Below are 13,861 nucleotides of genomic sequence, written 5' to 3' on the forward strand. Positions count from 1 at the left end.
AATTTTCTTTTGTCCAACGACGAGGACTTATTTGTCCAGGATGTATATATCGCCCAATACAACGTATACGATAGCACCCTTGTGACGATGTATGGTAGCAATAACATGAGGTATGGTACACATGAATGAAACTTAATTAAGTCTCCCTTCCACGCTCGTACTCCAGCACTTTCGTCCTATTTCCTAATTATTGTTGTCCTTCTTTCTCCGCATGTAGACCCCTATATGCTCTCCTTATAGAAGTAATTGCCCTGTGAATCAATGAGCATTCTCAATTTTAAATTATGGAATATTCAGACAGATTATAATATATAAAGCAAAATGAATCCATCGTGCTCTCAGTCAAAAACTGTTTTATTGGTGAAAATATAGATGGATAATTTTCATCTCTAGAATCTTTACGTCTGACGTCACTGCAAGCAGCAATACAACAATCATTAAATGTTACTTAGTAGTTTGAGTTGTAATGGGATTTGAGGGATCCATATTGATTATATTTCTTTATCAATTTAGATTAATGTGTATATACGTGACTGATATGAATGTGTGGGTCCAAGCAGGCTTATATATGAAAGGACGTATCTGGGTTTAACTTGAAACTAAGAAACAAATATATTTTTAGGTAGGTTTCATCAACTTGATGTACTTTAACATACTAGGCAAATTAAAGGAGAGGTGACTACTTAAAAGTGTAACTAAAAGATTAAATTTAAGGTTTTTATTTAATTTTCAAGAAACGTACCATCCTCTTTGTACCATCCTCTTTATGTACAGTACTATGAATAAGCAGCAGCATTATGATACCAAAAAAAAAAGGCAACGGTGAATCTGAAATAATAGTGTTTTTAAAATATTTGTATTATTTTGAATAACTGATAATATTTCGAAAGAGCTAAGGCCCGAGTGGGATGACAAGGGGGGGGGGGGGGTGTTCAAATTACCTGGTAATGTGGCTGATTTTGTAAAATTTACCACCCGGCAAATTAACTATTGTATCTTCATAATTATATTCAAGTGCTAACGATAATATAATGTTACTTCCGGGCCTTGTATCCTCACATGGTTCCTATTGTTCTTAGTACTTAATATCTAACAGAACCATTCAATATATTGGTATGTTATAGTATGAGAAACACTCTGATGTGGTAGAGTCCAAATATTCTTTATTCAGAGCCAAGTTTGAGACCACTTGGTTCGAATATGGCACTCTCGAGTCCGAACAGAGTTCTATAGAGTATATGAGCAATCCAAATCAAGTCCAGCACGTGGTTTCTGCCAATACTAGTCTAATAGACACACAGGGCGCATCGGTTACACAAACCCAATATATTCCTTAATTTACAGACCGTCGCTTCCTGGTCTAAGTGTTCCTTGCCTAACGTTGAACAGAAAGAGACAACTATTGGAAAACTGATTATGTGGCATGTAAAAACTATCAATTAAACATACACACACCCAGGGTAAATTTAGAAAGAAAAAATCTGTGCAGGGATTATATATTTTATGATATTTTTAAAGGTTAAAAGATCTACACTAGTCTATTCAATTCTCCCCTTGTGTTTCTTATTTTATTTGTACATTTCCTAAACTGTCATGGTTATCTCTTCACGATCAACCAGTACGATAGAAACAGAATATCTAAGACGAAGGGGGAGGAGTTACTCAATATTTGGCTTTGTTTTTGCCATTACATCGATCCAACAACGATGTTCTGGTGTCTATCTTTGAATACTGCCCTCTTTACCCTCCTCGACATCTTCTATATCGTTCATGGTATCTATCTGATCATCTTAGTGAGAAGCTCATCATTATGACGTCACTCAGTGTCTGATGACGTCACTCAGTGTCTGATGACGTGTTTAAAACTAACTATGTCTTCCCTATAAAGCTGATGTTTATATTCTGTTATTAAGTCCGTGTATCTTACATTGACGAGTCTGTCTCCTTTATTGACTTTAGGGTGTTCAATGTAGATGTGCGTTTACTTGCCAGGAATAGGTTTCTGTGATATTTGTGAAGATATATCTTTCTAACTTATACATTTTTGCTTTGCCATATTATATTTTCCTGAAATTCATTTTCAAAATCTCATGAATATATCATTTCTCTTCCTTTCAGGCCTCTGACGAAAGGGGCAATCTACCAGGAGAAGAGGTAAGAGAGACATAGGTTCATGTTCCTGTTAATTAGTACGGTAATTTTAATAATAGACAAAGAGGCATTAATTAATGTGAAATAAATTAAACAAAAGAGCATTAGATTTTGTTTCTCATCAGGGGGGAAAGATTTCTATATATGTCGTGTATCGAACAGGGAATTCAGATAGGGCAGTTACAAGTTTATACCTCGCAATGAAGATAGCACTGTTCTCAATGTCAAGTTTAGATGCGGCCTAAATAATCTTACTTCCGCACACACAAAGAAATGATAAACAAAGAAACGGATAGACTTTAAAATAAGTTTAGTCCGGTGTTATGGAGCGTTACAAGCCTCACACAATATTGGAAAATAACTTTTAAACTGTCAATCCCCTCCCGCTGGTAGATGCTTCATGATTATTTTATTTCACTCTGCTGATGTGCATATCATAATTCGTTACCAATTCAAAAAGTATCAAAGAAGATATTTATAAATTTCTTGTAGAAAATCCTTTGTTCATTAATTTCTCCGTGAAAGTTTTTTCACAGATTATTAACCGTAAAAGGAACTGATAAAAAAAAAAAAAAAACATTTTGAATCTCACTTTTATAGGGTAACATTTTTCTCTACACACAAAGGGCTAACTGTAGAAGTCTATACTCAAATCTACCATAAATCTCTACTCCGGTATTTTTTAATATAATAAAATCATTCCCTGGGGTCGCGGAGGGGATGGGGGTGGTTTAGGATTGTATCCGTTGGGTAATAGCATCATGAAGTATTGTGAAACAAGAGCATACACTGTGTTATAAAATCACTAAATCGGAGCGAACTGTTGTCGTATGACATATGAGGAAACTAGTAGAAATGAACGGTTGATGTTTTAGTGACTGATTGATGACGTCATATTGTAATCCCTTACAGAGTGGATTAAATGGAGGAGGGGTGCATCAAGTAAGCTCCAGTTCGGGTCCGTTTATATAAAAGACATGAACACAACGGTGTAGGTAGCTAACGACACTATAGTGATTTGGAAGAAGCTGCGTGCATGAGAGTTGACTCTCTTCCAACATAAACTTAAAAAATACATTTATTGATCAATATACTTCCCAAATGTGTGTCAGTTCAAAGCCTCAAGTAAGATTTCGAGATGGTTTACGCTGGTTCTTATCTCAATTAATTTACGATTTATTAGCACAACCCTGGTACAGTTAATTTTTTTACGGTGGTTTTTAGTCTGTTTTTTGTTGTTGCAAAATGAAAGCCAATTTCTTTATATTTTACCAAACCTTTTTTCAGTTAGTCAAAATGAGCTAGCAGTGAATTAAAATTATACTTTTTTTTTCCATCGGTCTGAGTCTGCCTCTCCCCTCCCCCTTCCACCGTTCATTTGTAAACTGGTGTTATTGAAACGGTTAATTAGACTGGTTTATAAATCAGAACGATGTATCGATGATTAAATTATAGTTTGGGAAATAAAGTAACGATAGCAAGAAAGACTCTGTGTTTCGTATTTAACGCTTAAACTGTTAATAGTCTTTCGCACTATAATATGCATTTATAATTAACACCTACACTGTTAATGTATGTATTTTATATCCTCCTGCAAGCAGGAACTCGCAAATAAGCCATCATTGGCTTATCAAAGCCGCAAGCTGACCGAAGTCAGTCTCTTAGACTCATATTTAACGTCCATTATTATTAATTGTCTGTTACTGGACGACATTCATTAATTTTGGAGTGACTCGAACTCGGGACCTTATGATTGAAAAGCACCGCCGTTAATAGCTTTCCACTGAAGATAAAATATGCTGATGATAACACAAGTTCCGTCAAAACAAAACATAAAGCAGAACCCGGTCTAGCATGATTAAGAGAATCAACTAAAATAACCATCCCGTTACATGTAAATGATGGTCAATTCAGGGAATTTCTTTATTAAACCTACACCAGTAGTGACACGGCCTACCCAACATTTACTTCACTTGTACACGAAATGATCCGATTGGTTTCAAAGTTCTACAGGAAGAAGGGATGAGTCATGTTCAATTTGATTTGTCTCCTACATTTGTGAATTCTTAAAAAAGAATCACATAATGAGAGCTGAGTGACCTGGATATGGTTCTGTAACGATTAAATTAATGTTTGAAAGGGATTGTCAAATTTCCAAAATAATGAGAATGTTAAACTTTGCAATTTAATTGAAAATGGCTACTCAGCTAGACGGGATCAGCTTATAAACAGAACGGAACAGTTCCCTGCATCGCACCAATGTGTGATAGTACATTGGGTTGCATTGATTGAGTCATCGTGATATCAAGGGGAAATCCCCTGAATAGGGTCATTTGATGGTTACCGGCAGGGAAGAGGATGGGGTGGAGATAAGTGAACTGATTCTTGTACAGTAATCCTGTTTTACACATAATTTTTTTTTTTATAGACTGGGAAAGGATATTATCCTCGTGCTATGAGTCAATATGGGTTGACATATGCTATTCATTTTGTTATTTATATACTTATTTGGAATATTTCAAGCAAACAGTAGAACTTTTTTTATAGAATTCAATCTTCACAAATCCTTTCGAGCATGGAATCAGAGCGACCACATAATAGGTGACCATGGTTTCATGGATTTAGCCTTCATGTGTATATCATGTTCAGTAACAAAATATTTGCAAGACGTACTCGTAAGGAATCCCTAAAACAATAACTGAATTAATAATAATGAACAGGACAACAATTTCCAAGAAATTTGAAACATGCAAAGTTTAATGTAACATGACTCGATTTATCTGAAATAACACTTTTAATATGGATGCATATGATGATTAACAATATTTAACTATAAACTGCATTGTCTTTGTTTCTGTGTTAACTTATACATATTCATTACTTATTTTTCCTCTTGTTTAGGGATTCGATGAGAAGAGTTGTCAGTGGAGCTTGGAGGACTTTTAGGCAAGACGCAAGTAACTGTAAGTCAATACAGCTGAATACTTTCTAACTTAGTATTTAAAATTATATTTGTTCACAGTGATTGTCAGCTACTTTTAGTAATAAAATCTTAATATATTAATAATAATCTCCATCCATAACCAGAATTTGTATTCCTATATCGGTGATTATCTAATTTTATCTGGTCACTAAAATAATTAGCTTCAACTATAATTGGTTTTATATATTTCATTAACAAAGCTGATACCTGATGAAATGTATGGAAATGAGTGATAAGTTACTTCCATTAACAGAAACATCGTTCGTTTGTTTCCCGTGTTGCAGTGTTTTGTTTAGCCGGTGAGTTAAAGTGCTTATTGGCTCGTGGTATTGTTGGCGCTTTTTCCGGGAGGAGGAGTATGCTTAGGTATCACTTCCCCATTATCCTACTAATAAGTATACTTTTTGACCAATTAATATGATGCCAATATAACCTGATATGTATATATAATGTTATCTTTATTTTACAGCTCAATGCAAACTGCATGTTCATCTGGCGATGCCAATTATCAGCAGGACTGTGACGTCATTCACTCAATCCTCAAAACGATGGCAGTAATTTTAGTGAGAAAGGATCTAATAAAGATTTAGGTTGTAAACTGTTAACATCTCCCAAATACTACAAACAGCGCCAGATAGAGCTCCAGTATAATACACATGGAACTAGTCTAGTATGATTGTGACGTCATCAAATGCCTATATTCTCAAGTGAATGTAATGGTGACTTTATGAAGACTTTAACTTTTACATTCATTGTGAAGGGATCCTGTAGAGAGATTAGGTTGTGTAATAATATTAATAATTCCATACACAATAACGAAGTACAGGTGCGTATCCGGGGGGGGGCGTTGGGGGCGCGCGCCCCCCGGGTAAGGAAAAGAGAGAGAAAAAAAGAGAAGAAAAAAGGGAAAAGGAGGGGGGAAAAAGAAAAGGAGGAGAGGAAGGAAGGGAAAAGAAAAAGAAAAAAGAGAGAAAAAGGAAACAAGGAGGGAGTAGAAGATAGCCAAGACCTCGGGAAGAGAAAGAGGAACAGTCATAGTTAAAGCGCTGATCCCTATAATATACACAGGGTAGCCAGTGACAGATCAAGGATTACGGAGGGGGTGTGCGCCTCACCCTACCCCTTACACCGACAACTCCATTTTTGACGTTTCCATTTTTCCTCTCTCACTAATGTATCTATATAAATACTTTATATGGTCTATCATAACGCGTGTGTGTGTATGGACGCCTTAAACAATTGTACAACATGGAACCAACTGTGGCTGGTCTTGAACTCGACCGAGTCGTCGGGGTACCTGACGCATTTCGGGAAGGGGGCGAGTGGCGACCGCCCCCCCCCCCGAGCAAATTTTCTTCATGACATCGCTAGTAATTTCAAAATAGACAATGCTTAGATGCAACTTACAAGGCCTGGGAAGTGTCATTTCCAGCGATCTGGGAGGCATTTTCGGCCAAAATTTTTCTTGTACGCTTCGCGCCAACTCATGGTGGCGCTTCGCTTAGATAGTTTGCCTACACCGGGCTTCGCCCCTCCCTTGGCAATTACTCGCTACACGCCTGTTCGAATTTGTAAAGCAAAGAGCAGATATAACATCATATCAGTAAGCATTGAAATGCATGTTCCACGATGAACAGCCTCAAAAACTGTCTATGTGTGTAGTTAAAGGCGTAGGAGCCCAATTGGATTTGGGGGCTGTAATGACTTGCCCGAAAAAAAGCCAAAATTTTTCGCGCGCGAAGCGCGCGTTCAACATATCAATGCCAATATCATATAAGCAAGCATCGGTCATTACAGTGCATGGCATCGTGTACCGCACGGTCCGTGAAAGTTGCACAGTATACCGCTGGATGCTATGTAAACAACCAAATGTCTTATGTAGATGGAGAAAAATCATACAGATCCATTTATGTCAAAACTCATTTTGAAGCTATTCATTGCTATTTAATTTTCTTTCAGTAGGTGCCCGAAAAAGATGGGGAAAAATTTGGTTGCCGGGGGGGGGGGTGGTGAGGGGGGTTTCAGCCACCGCCTCCTACGGAACCTACGCCTATGTGTGTAGTGTTCGGTTTCGATATACCTGATATTGGAAATATCTGCTATTTTTCATTTCCTTCAACCAAGTTTTATAATAGCCATTATAAAAGGTTTTAATATTTCTACACCAATAAATTAGCTGTGTCGGAATTTTCCAAAATTTCCTCACCAACATTCTTCATCATACTTTCCTCTACTCGTGCAACTTTGACCTGTCTGTTAGGGGTTCAAGGAGGTTTTTCTATATTGCTTGTCCATAGATTGAATTTTCTGCAACATTATCGGTATGTTTTGTAGTGATTTTATTCAAGAGAAATCTCAATTTTCAAATTCTCAACAAATAATGGGCTTAAAACCTTCAAAAGTGGGGCTGACGGATATTGTGGGCCGCGACGTAGAATCACCTACAAAAGCAATCATCCACAGGACATGCGATGGGTCGAGCATGATGTGTGACTGGTGAAAATCTTCAAAAAGGTTATGGATGGAAAAAACTTTTGGGAAATACTTGGTTCTCATGCAAAAGTGCACATCTGGTTGGTCATTTTCAAGCCCGAGAAGTGCTATTTCCGGTGATCTGGGGGGTATCAAAACCAGAAATTTTCTTGTACGCTGCGCGCCAACCGATGGTGGCGCTCCGCTTAGATAGTAATTCGCGCCCCCCGGGTTAGAAAATCCTGGATACGCGCCTGAAGTAAAAGATAACTGTTCAATTTACATGTTGTTTTAAAGGATTAATTTAATCTAAATTTCAGTCTTTAAATATTATAGTCCAAACATGGAATGTTACCTAAAGTTTCTTCACTTTTCTGGGTTTGTTAGATATTCACCTTTAAAATATGATAAATGTCTGGAATACTCCTTTTAATGCTAAAGTGATAATGACGTCAGCCCTTAAGTGCAGGCCTATGTATTCATGTTAATAATGTGATTTATACATTGAATAACTCTACAAAATCAAGTTGTGTAACTTCGTTTTTAAAACAGAGCATATTTAGATGATTTCCAACTACATCTGTCCGTGTAGAATTTGTACTTCACTGTTAACATGTTATTTGAGGCCATAACATTTTTCTCATCCCATTGAGTTTTGTGTTGTATTTGATGAACTGACATAACTGTCTCCGTATTATATTATATAGTCCAGTTACCTGCACTGATAAACTCAGATGTTTAAGGTAACATGTCTCAACATGAAACAAAATGTTATAGTAAAAGCAGCCTAGACTGAAAGCCAGTGGTCTACGACATAACAACATTAATGTTGTGATTTAAGTCATCCTTTAATATGCTACATGTTCAACAACTTAGTTTTATGCGCTAAAATGTAGAAATGTATTTTGTTAGGTTTTGTTAGTCACATTGGTGTCGTTCGGGGGACTAGAGGGGTGGGTGATGGGGGAAAACGGTATCCTGTGACCATTTCTTAATTTGATGTATATATAACGTTTGTAATGAGTTCACTGTACACTATCTATCTCTTATTAAGAGACATCGACCTCATCTTCGCCACCAACTGAAAATAGTCTGGTGACGTCACTGATTACCAAGTTGAAGAAAACAACAGATTTACTTTTTATGTATCTTGAATTTAACTCGATGAAATTGAAAACAAAACGATAACAGAAAAGTACATCTTAGAAAGAATGATTAATTATGAGAAACTCTTCCACTATTAATTAAGATATATTACCCACCTATTAGGCGGATTTAACCACAGGTAGCATACATAATTTAATGTAATGATAGCGTTTTCTATTATTTTTTGGAGATGGGATGGGGTTTCTAGTGGATTCCTTCTCCATCATATCAAGGGATTAGGTTAACTTTGTAAACTGTAATAAAGAACTCCCAACAAGGATTCGATATCTTACATGATCATATAGGCTACTTAGTATTTTATTGTAAAGTGTACAACAGTCTTTTCTTACGTTTTATTACCCACATTACTATCCAAATATACTTTCTTTTCTAACTCTAAATTCGTTTGCTCTTCAAGCCAAATTCAAACTTGCTAAGAGCCAATCAAGCTTTTAATGACGTCATCTACCAACCACTACGTCATCAGTATAGGAGACTATATTTTCTTGGATGTCAACTATTGAGAGAGGGAAGACACATCCCTACCTTTCTCTATGTGTGTATGTGGAGGAGCGGGGGGGGGGGTGGAGGGGTTAGACCCAACACATTGGTGACCAAGTAGATGTTATAGTAGTTATTTGCACCACAACCAGAACGCTAATTTGTATAATGGGAATTTTGTATAACGGTTAATAACGGAAAATAACGGTTACGTACAGTATTTTTTCCAATTTAAATTAGTATGTAACAAAGTCATCGTTACTTGTGTGAATGAAGAGAAAGGTAATGTTATGAAATGTGTAATGATATATGATTCATCCCAATTCCAGACCCATATCTCTACCTCCCACCACCCCCCCCCCCCACCTCCACTCCGACAAACACTTATCTACTCAGAAAATTAATTATACGTCTAATTGTGTTAATATTCCTAAACTTATTTTTTTAAGCAGACATGTTTGGAATGCTTTGGTAAACATATGTACATACTGTATCCACATACACTCGGTAACTAGGAGTGCATGATTACACTTTGTCTTCGTTCTTCCTTTTACTACATTTGATGTAAACTGTGACGTATCGGTTATGTGTTGTCTTAAATCTAACAAAGAGTAGAGCCACGTTAATTGTGTCAACGTTAGCAGTGGCGTAGGAAGGTAATTTTGAGTGGGGGGGGGGCTGAAGACTGATGGTCGGCCTGGGGGAGGGGTTTAAGGGGATTTTTTGGGCAATTCCAGGTGGCCTCAGATGCAATTTGTTGCAATGTAGCACACTTCAACACCCACTCCATTTTGTAAATAATTTTGCATTTTCACCTGGTCTTAGATGCAATTTGGTGCTCCAAATGAGATTTTTCTCTTATTTGGAAATGAAGAAGGGGTTTTCTGACTTGCGAAGCGGGGGGGGGGCGGAATGATACTTCCGCCCCTCCATATTTTTCACTGGGGGGCTGGCGCCCCCAGCCCCCGGTTCCTACGCCCTGCCCTTGAACGTTAGGACTATAGGCCTGACATTCATTGGTTATCTACCATACCATTATGTCATTAAAATCGATCTACAAGAACTTAGAGGTGATATTAATTAATATCTGTGGCATGTTTGTTTTAAGTCAGCGTTTCTTCATTTCTTTCTGTTCCTATGAATTATCGTGTTTAATATGAATACAATAATATGACGTTATATCATATGATTAAAAATAACAAATGTATAATCTGTATATTACGTAACTGAGACTTCAATAACTTCATCTATCAATACTTTTATATTATTATTGTATTATTATTATTATTATCATTATTATTTTAAGCTTCGCTTTATTATTGTTTTAATTGATATGATCTGTTTGTTTCAAATCATCATTTTAATAATTAAGTTTATTATCAATTTTACGGAATATCCTATTTGTTGTATTAACTGATCCCATCAGCGCACGGAAAATATAACATGAACGCTCAAAATAGTTCACCGATAAACAAACATACACAAGTTTATATTTAGTGTTTACGCTAACTCTTCGAAAATAACAGTCAAGTTCAGGGCGATCATGCGCAGTCAGTTAAATTTCTCCAGGTATGATGAAATGACGTCAATATAAGATTAATAACATTACTACAGAAATTAATCAGATAGACATGTTTCCATTATTGTTAGCGCTTTTAATGGAATTCATATTATTATTTTTCATTTGCTTACTTTTACATTTTAAAAAGTGTCTGTTAAAGTGTTCTTTACGTTTTGACTCAAAAGAGACTGTAACGTCGATAACCTTAACAAGTTTGTAACAAAAGTGAACTTGAAGCAAACAGGTGTGATGTCATAGCAGGTGTGATGTCAGATGATGTCAAGTGTGATGTCACTGACAGCAAAATGTTTTTTTTTTCATTTTTCACTACCTTGGTTTGACTTTGGGTTGGAAAAGATCCCAACTTTGTTTTAGGGTATGTGACAATGACGATACCCATAGTTTAGTACAACCAATTTTGAAAAAGAAAATTAGACTCCCCCTTTATCGAAGGCAAAGGGAACCTATGTGATATTGAAGTCGTGTGTCTGTGTGTGCTTCTGTGACACTTGCCTGGGTCCGCGATAACTCAACAACGGAGTGATGGATATTTCTCATACTTGCTAAATGTAGATGTATTTTAGTAAGAAGGTGTGCCCTATTTGTTTGCGCTGACTTTATGAATATTAATGAGGTTATTCACTTTTGGACCCGAACTTGAAGGCCCCAATATTTTTGGGACCGTTTAAGCGCAAAGTTTTATTTGGCCAAATTTTTGGGAATGACCAACATTTTATATTGCAATAACTCCACAACCTTCAAGTACATCAGATTGTATCCAAACTTGGAATACAGTTATTGGTTAATAGCTGGTACATGTGGACATAAATGTTATGATACCGTATTGGGTGATGACGTAAAACACTTTAATATTCCACTAATCAAGGAACAATAGTGACCGTTGGACTCTTGTTAATATTTCATCTTCTTCATTTACCTTCCGTTGTTATTATAGTCCTAAATCAAGCCATGGCTGTTAAGACAATACGATCACGTGAGCTTGCATAATTTACCAAGATTGTTTAAGATAATAACGCTGGTAATTTTCTGTACATTTAGTAGACATGAAAAACAATGTTATGCTCTCTGTATTTCATTTTTCGTTTTTATTTTACTGCATCTTTTAAAGTTTCTACTTGTTTGTGAGATTAAAGGAGAATCAAACCCAACGATCATTTTAATATTACATGATAGGTAAGCTATCGATCATATTAATATGACATGATAGGTAAGCTACCGATCATATTAATATTACATGATAGGTAAGCTTTCGACGAGCAAGCCACATTTGGTCACTTTACGCATTTGAGAAAAAATTACATCCGAACTTGGAGATACCGTTTCTATACAATACTCGTAGATTTGAATAAGTTTTGAAATATTACATTTTGCCTTCATTAATTGCTTCATATACAGTCTTGTTTTATAAGGTATATAAACAGAAGGTTAAACAGTTATTGTTTTAGCATTACATTATTTTGGCGTAGTAAAGCTGAAAAAATTATGTGTATATCAAGTCATCCTTAAATACAAGTATATACTCTTCATTTTATTCTTTCATTGTTATTTGTATGCTCGTTATAAATGATTCTACTGGTTTCATTTTATTTCAGATATTCTTTATTACTTTTATGCTCTGATATTTTCCTTCGATTTAGAACAATTCTAAGACTATATCTAATACTTGCTCTAATTATTGTTACATTTACTCATTAATTGTAAGATAGAATTCTATTTCAACCATTTATTAATTTTTCTTTCTTTCAAGATTTAGGTGCTTTCTTTCGTTCCTCCTATTTCCATTTTATGAATTAATCTTTGATATTACTCACGCGTATTACAGTGAATATTAGAAGAATTTCGTTCAATTTTATCGTAATAACAATGTCTAGCTGTCTACCGTTATACCATTGATTGTGTTACTCAAAATTATAATAACCTTGTCTTAGACATTAATTAAATAACAATGACATGTTTTGTTTTTTTAATCCAGTTCTTTGTTCCATTATTATTATCTCTAATGATGTTTCTTTGAAGACAATAGGAACACGTGACTTAAGTATTAAAGTAAGATTTTAACATGATTATAACGAAGATACTGTTCTGTATATTTAAGATGAAACTTAAAAGCAATGATCTGCTCTCCATACATATGTTTCATCTTCTTGTATCGTTATTTTACTACTCATTATTATTGTTGCTGATTGATGATTAATGAATATTCATAATTTCTTCATTTTAATTAAGTTTTTGTCGTATTTGCTTCAACCCAATTGGATATTATGAAGCCATAAAGCTTACCAATATAACCCAAGCCCTGTCACGCAAAATGTAATATATTTACATAACTACAAACACATATTAGCATATATATGGAAGAAATCACTGCATTGCGTTATCTGTTTATGATATCACATAGTTCCAAGGATATATTTATTCCTTTATTATGTAATTCTTCCTAGTATCTTCCGTATTTCTGCATGTAAGTACAAATATACAATTTTTACAACCAAACACACTTGTTCCCTTTGAGGCGATTCTGAGTCTCTCATTGTGATACAATCACAACCGATTCATCCCGTTTATCTGTTACTATGTCATAAATTCATATCGTAGGATCTTATCATGAAATTATTGATATCAACATTGTTATCTCTATGTAACATGTAGTCTATGAACTAACTTGTAATATCAACCTCTAACTCTGTTCTGCCCTGCATCAAGGTCACACAGAAGGTTATGGCTATACAGTAACGATCAACATAGGTGGGGCTGGTATATTTGCAGTTGAGATAAAGAAATTCTTCTTCTCCTGATAAAAGTGTCGCTATCGCTCTATGTGCCGTAAATTTAAGCTTTCTCTTCAAGTTCATCCCAAACTTTTCTAGAAACAAGTGTTGGTCCCTCCTGACTTCAGATGACCTTCGACAGAAATTTAGTGAAACCGGGAGATAAAATATGTATAAACTAGGTATGATTCTGGCCAAGTTACGTAAGTCCAAATATAATTTGATTTCATTCAAACCAAACTAGAATCTGGTTAGAAT

The 13,861-nt window shown here is 35.5% G+C and overlaps 3 protein-coding genes across 5 annotated transcripts in view; 2 read left to right on the forward strand and 1 right to left on the reverse strand.

The window, feature by feature from the left end:
• LOC139970046 (uncharacterized) overlaps window positions 1-13,050 on the forward strand; it is a 320,960-nt gene extending 307,910 nt beyond the window's left edge. The window contains exons 7-11 of the mRNA XM_071975647.1: window positions 2,119-2,154; window positions 5,053-5,114; window positions 5,604-5,960; window positions 7,867-12,008; window positions 12,043-13,050. Of these exons, the coding sequence (XP_071831748.1) occupies window positions 2,119-2,154; window positions 5,053-5,097 (81 nt within the window). The 3' untranslated portion in view covers window positions 5,098-5,114; window positions 5,604-5,960; window positions 7,867-12,008; window positions 12,043-13,050. The remainder of the gene's footprint in view (window positions 1-2,118; window positions 2,155-5,052; window positions 5,115-5,603; window positions 5,961-7,866; window positions 12,009-12,042) is intronic.
• The window catches only part of LOC139970082 (uncharacterized), an 892,672-nt gene that overhangs the window by 278,399 nt on the left and 600,412 nt on the right, over window positions 1-13,861 (reverse strand). The window lies entirely within an intron of this gene.
• LOC139970064 (uncharacterized) overlaps window positions 1-13,861 on the forward strand; it is a 156,937-nt gene that overhangs the window by 84,177 nt on the left and 58,899 nt on the right. The gene's annotated exons all lie outside the window — the stretch shown is intronic.

This window comes from Apostichopus japonicus, chromosome 7 (genome assembly GCF_037975245.1).
Source record: "Apostichopus japonicus isolate 1M-3 chromosome 7, ASM3797524v1, whole genome shotgun sequence".
Lineage (NCBI taxonomy): Eukaryota > Metazoa > Echinodermata > Holothuroidea > Aspidochirotida > Stichopodidae > Apostichopus > Apostichopus japonicus.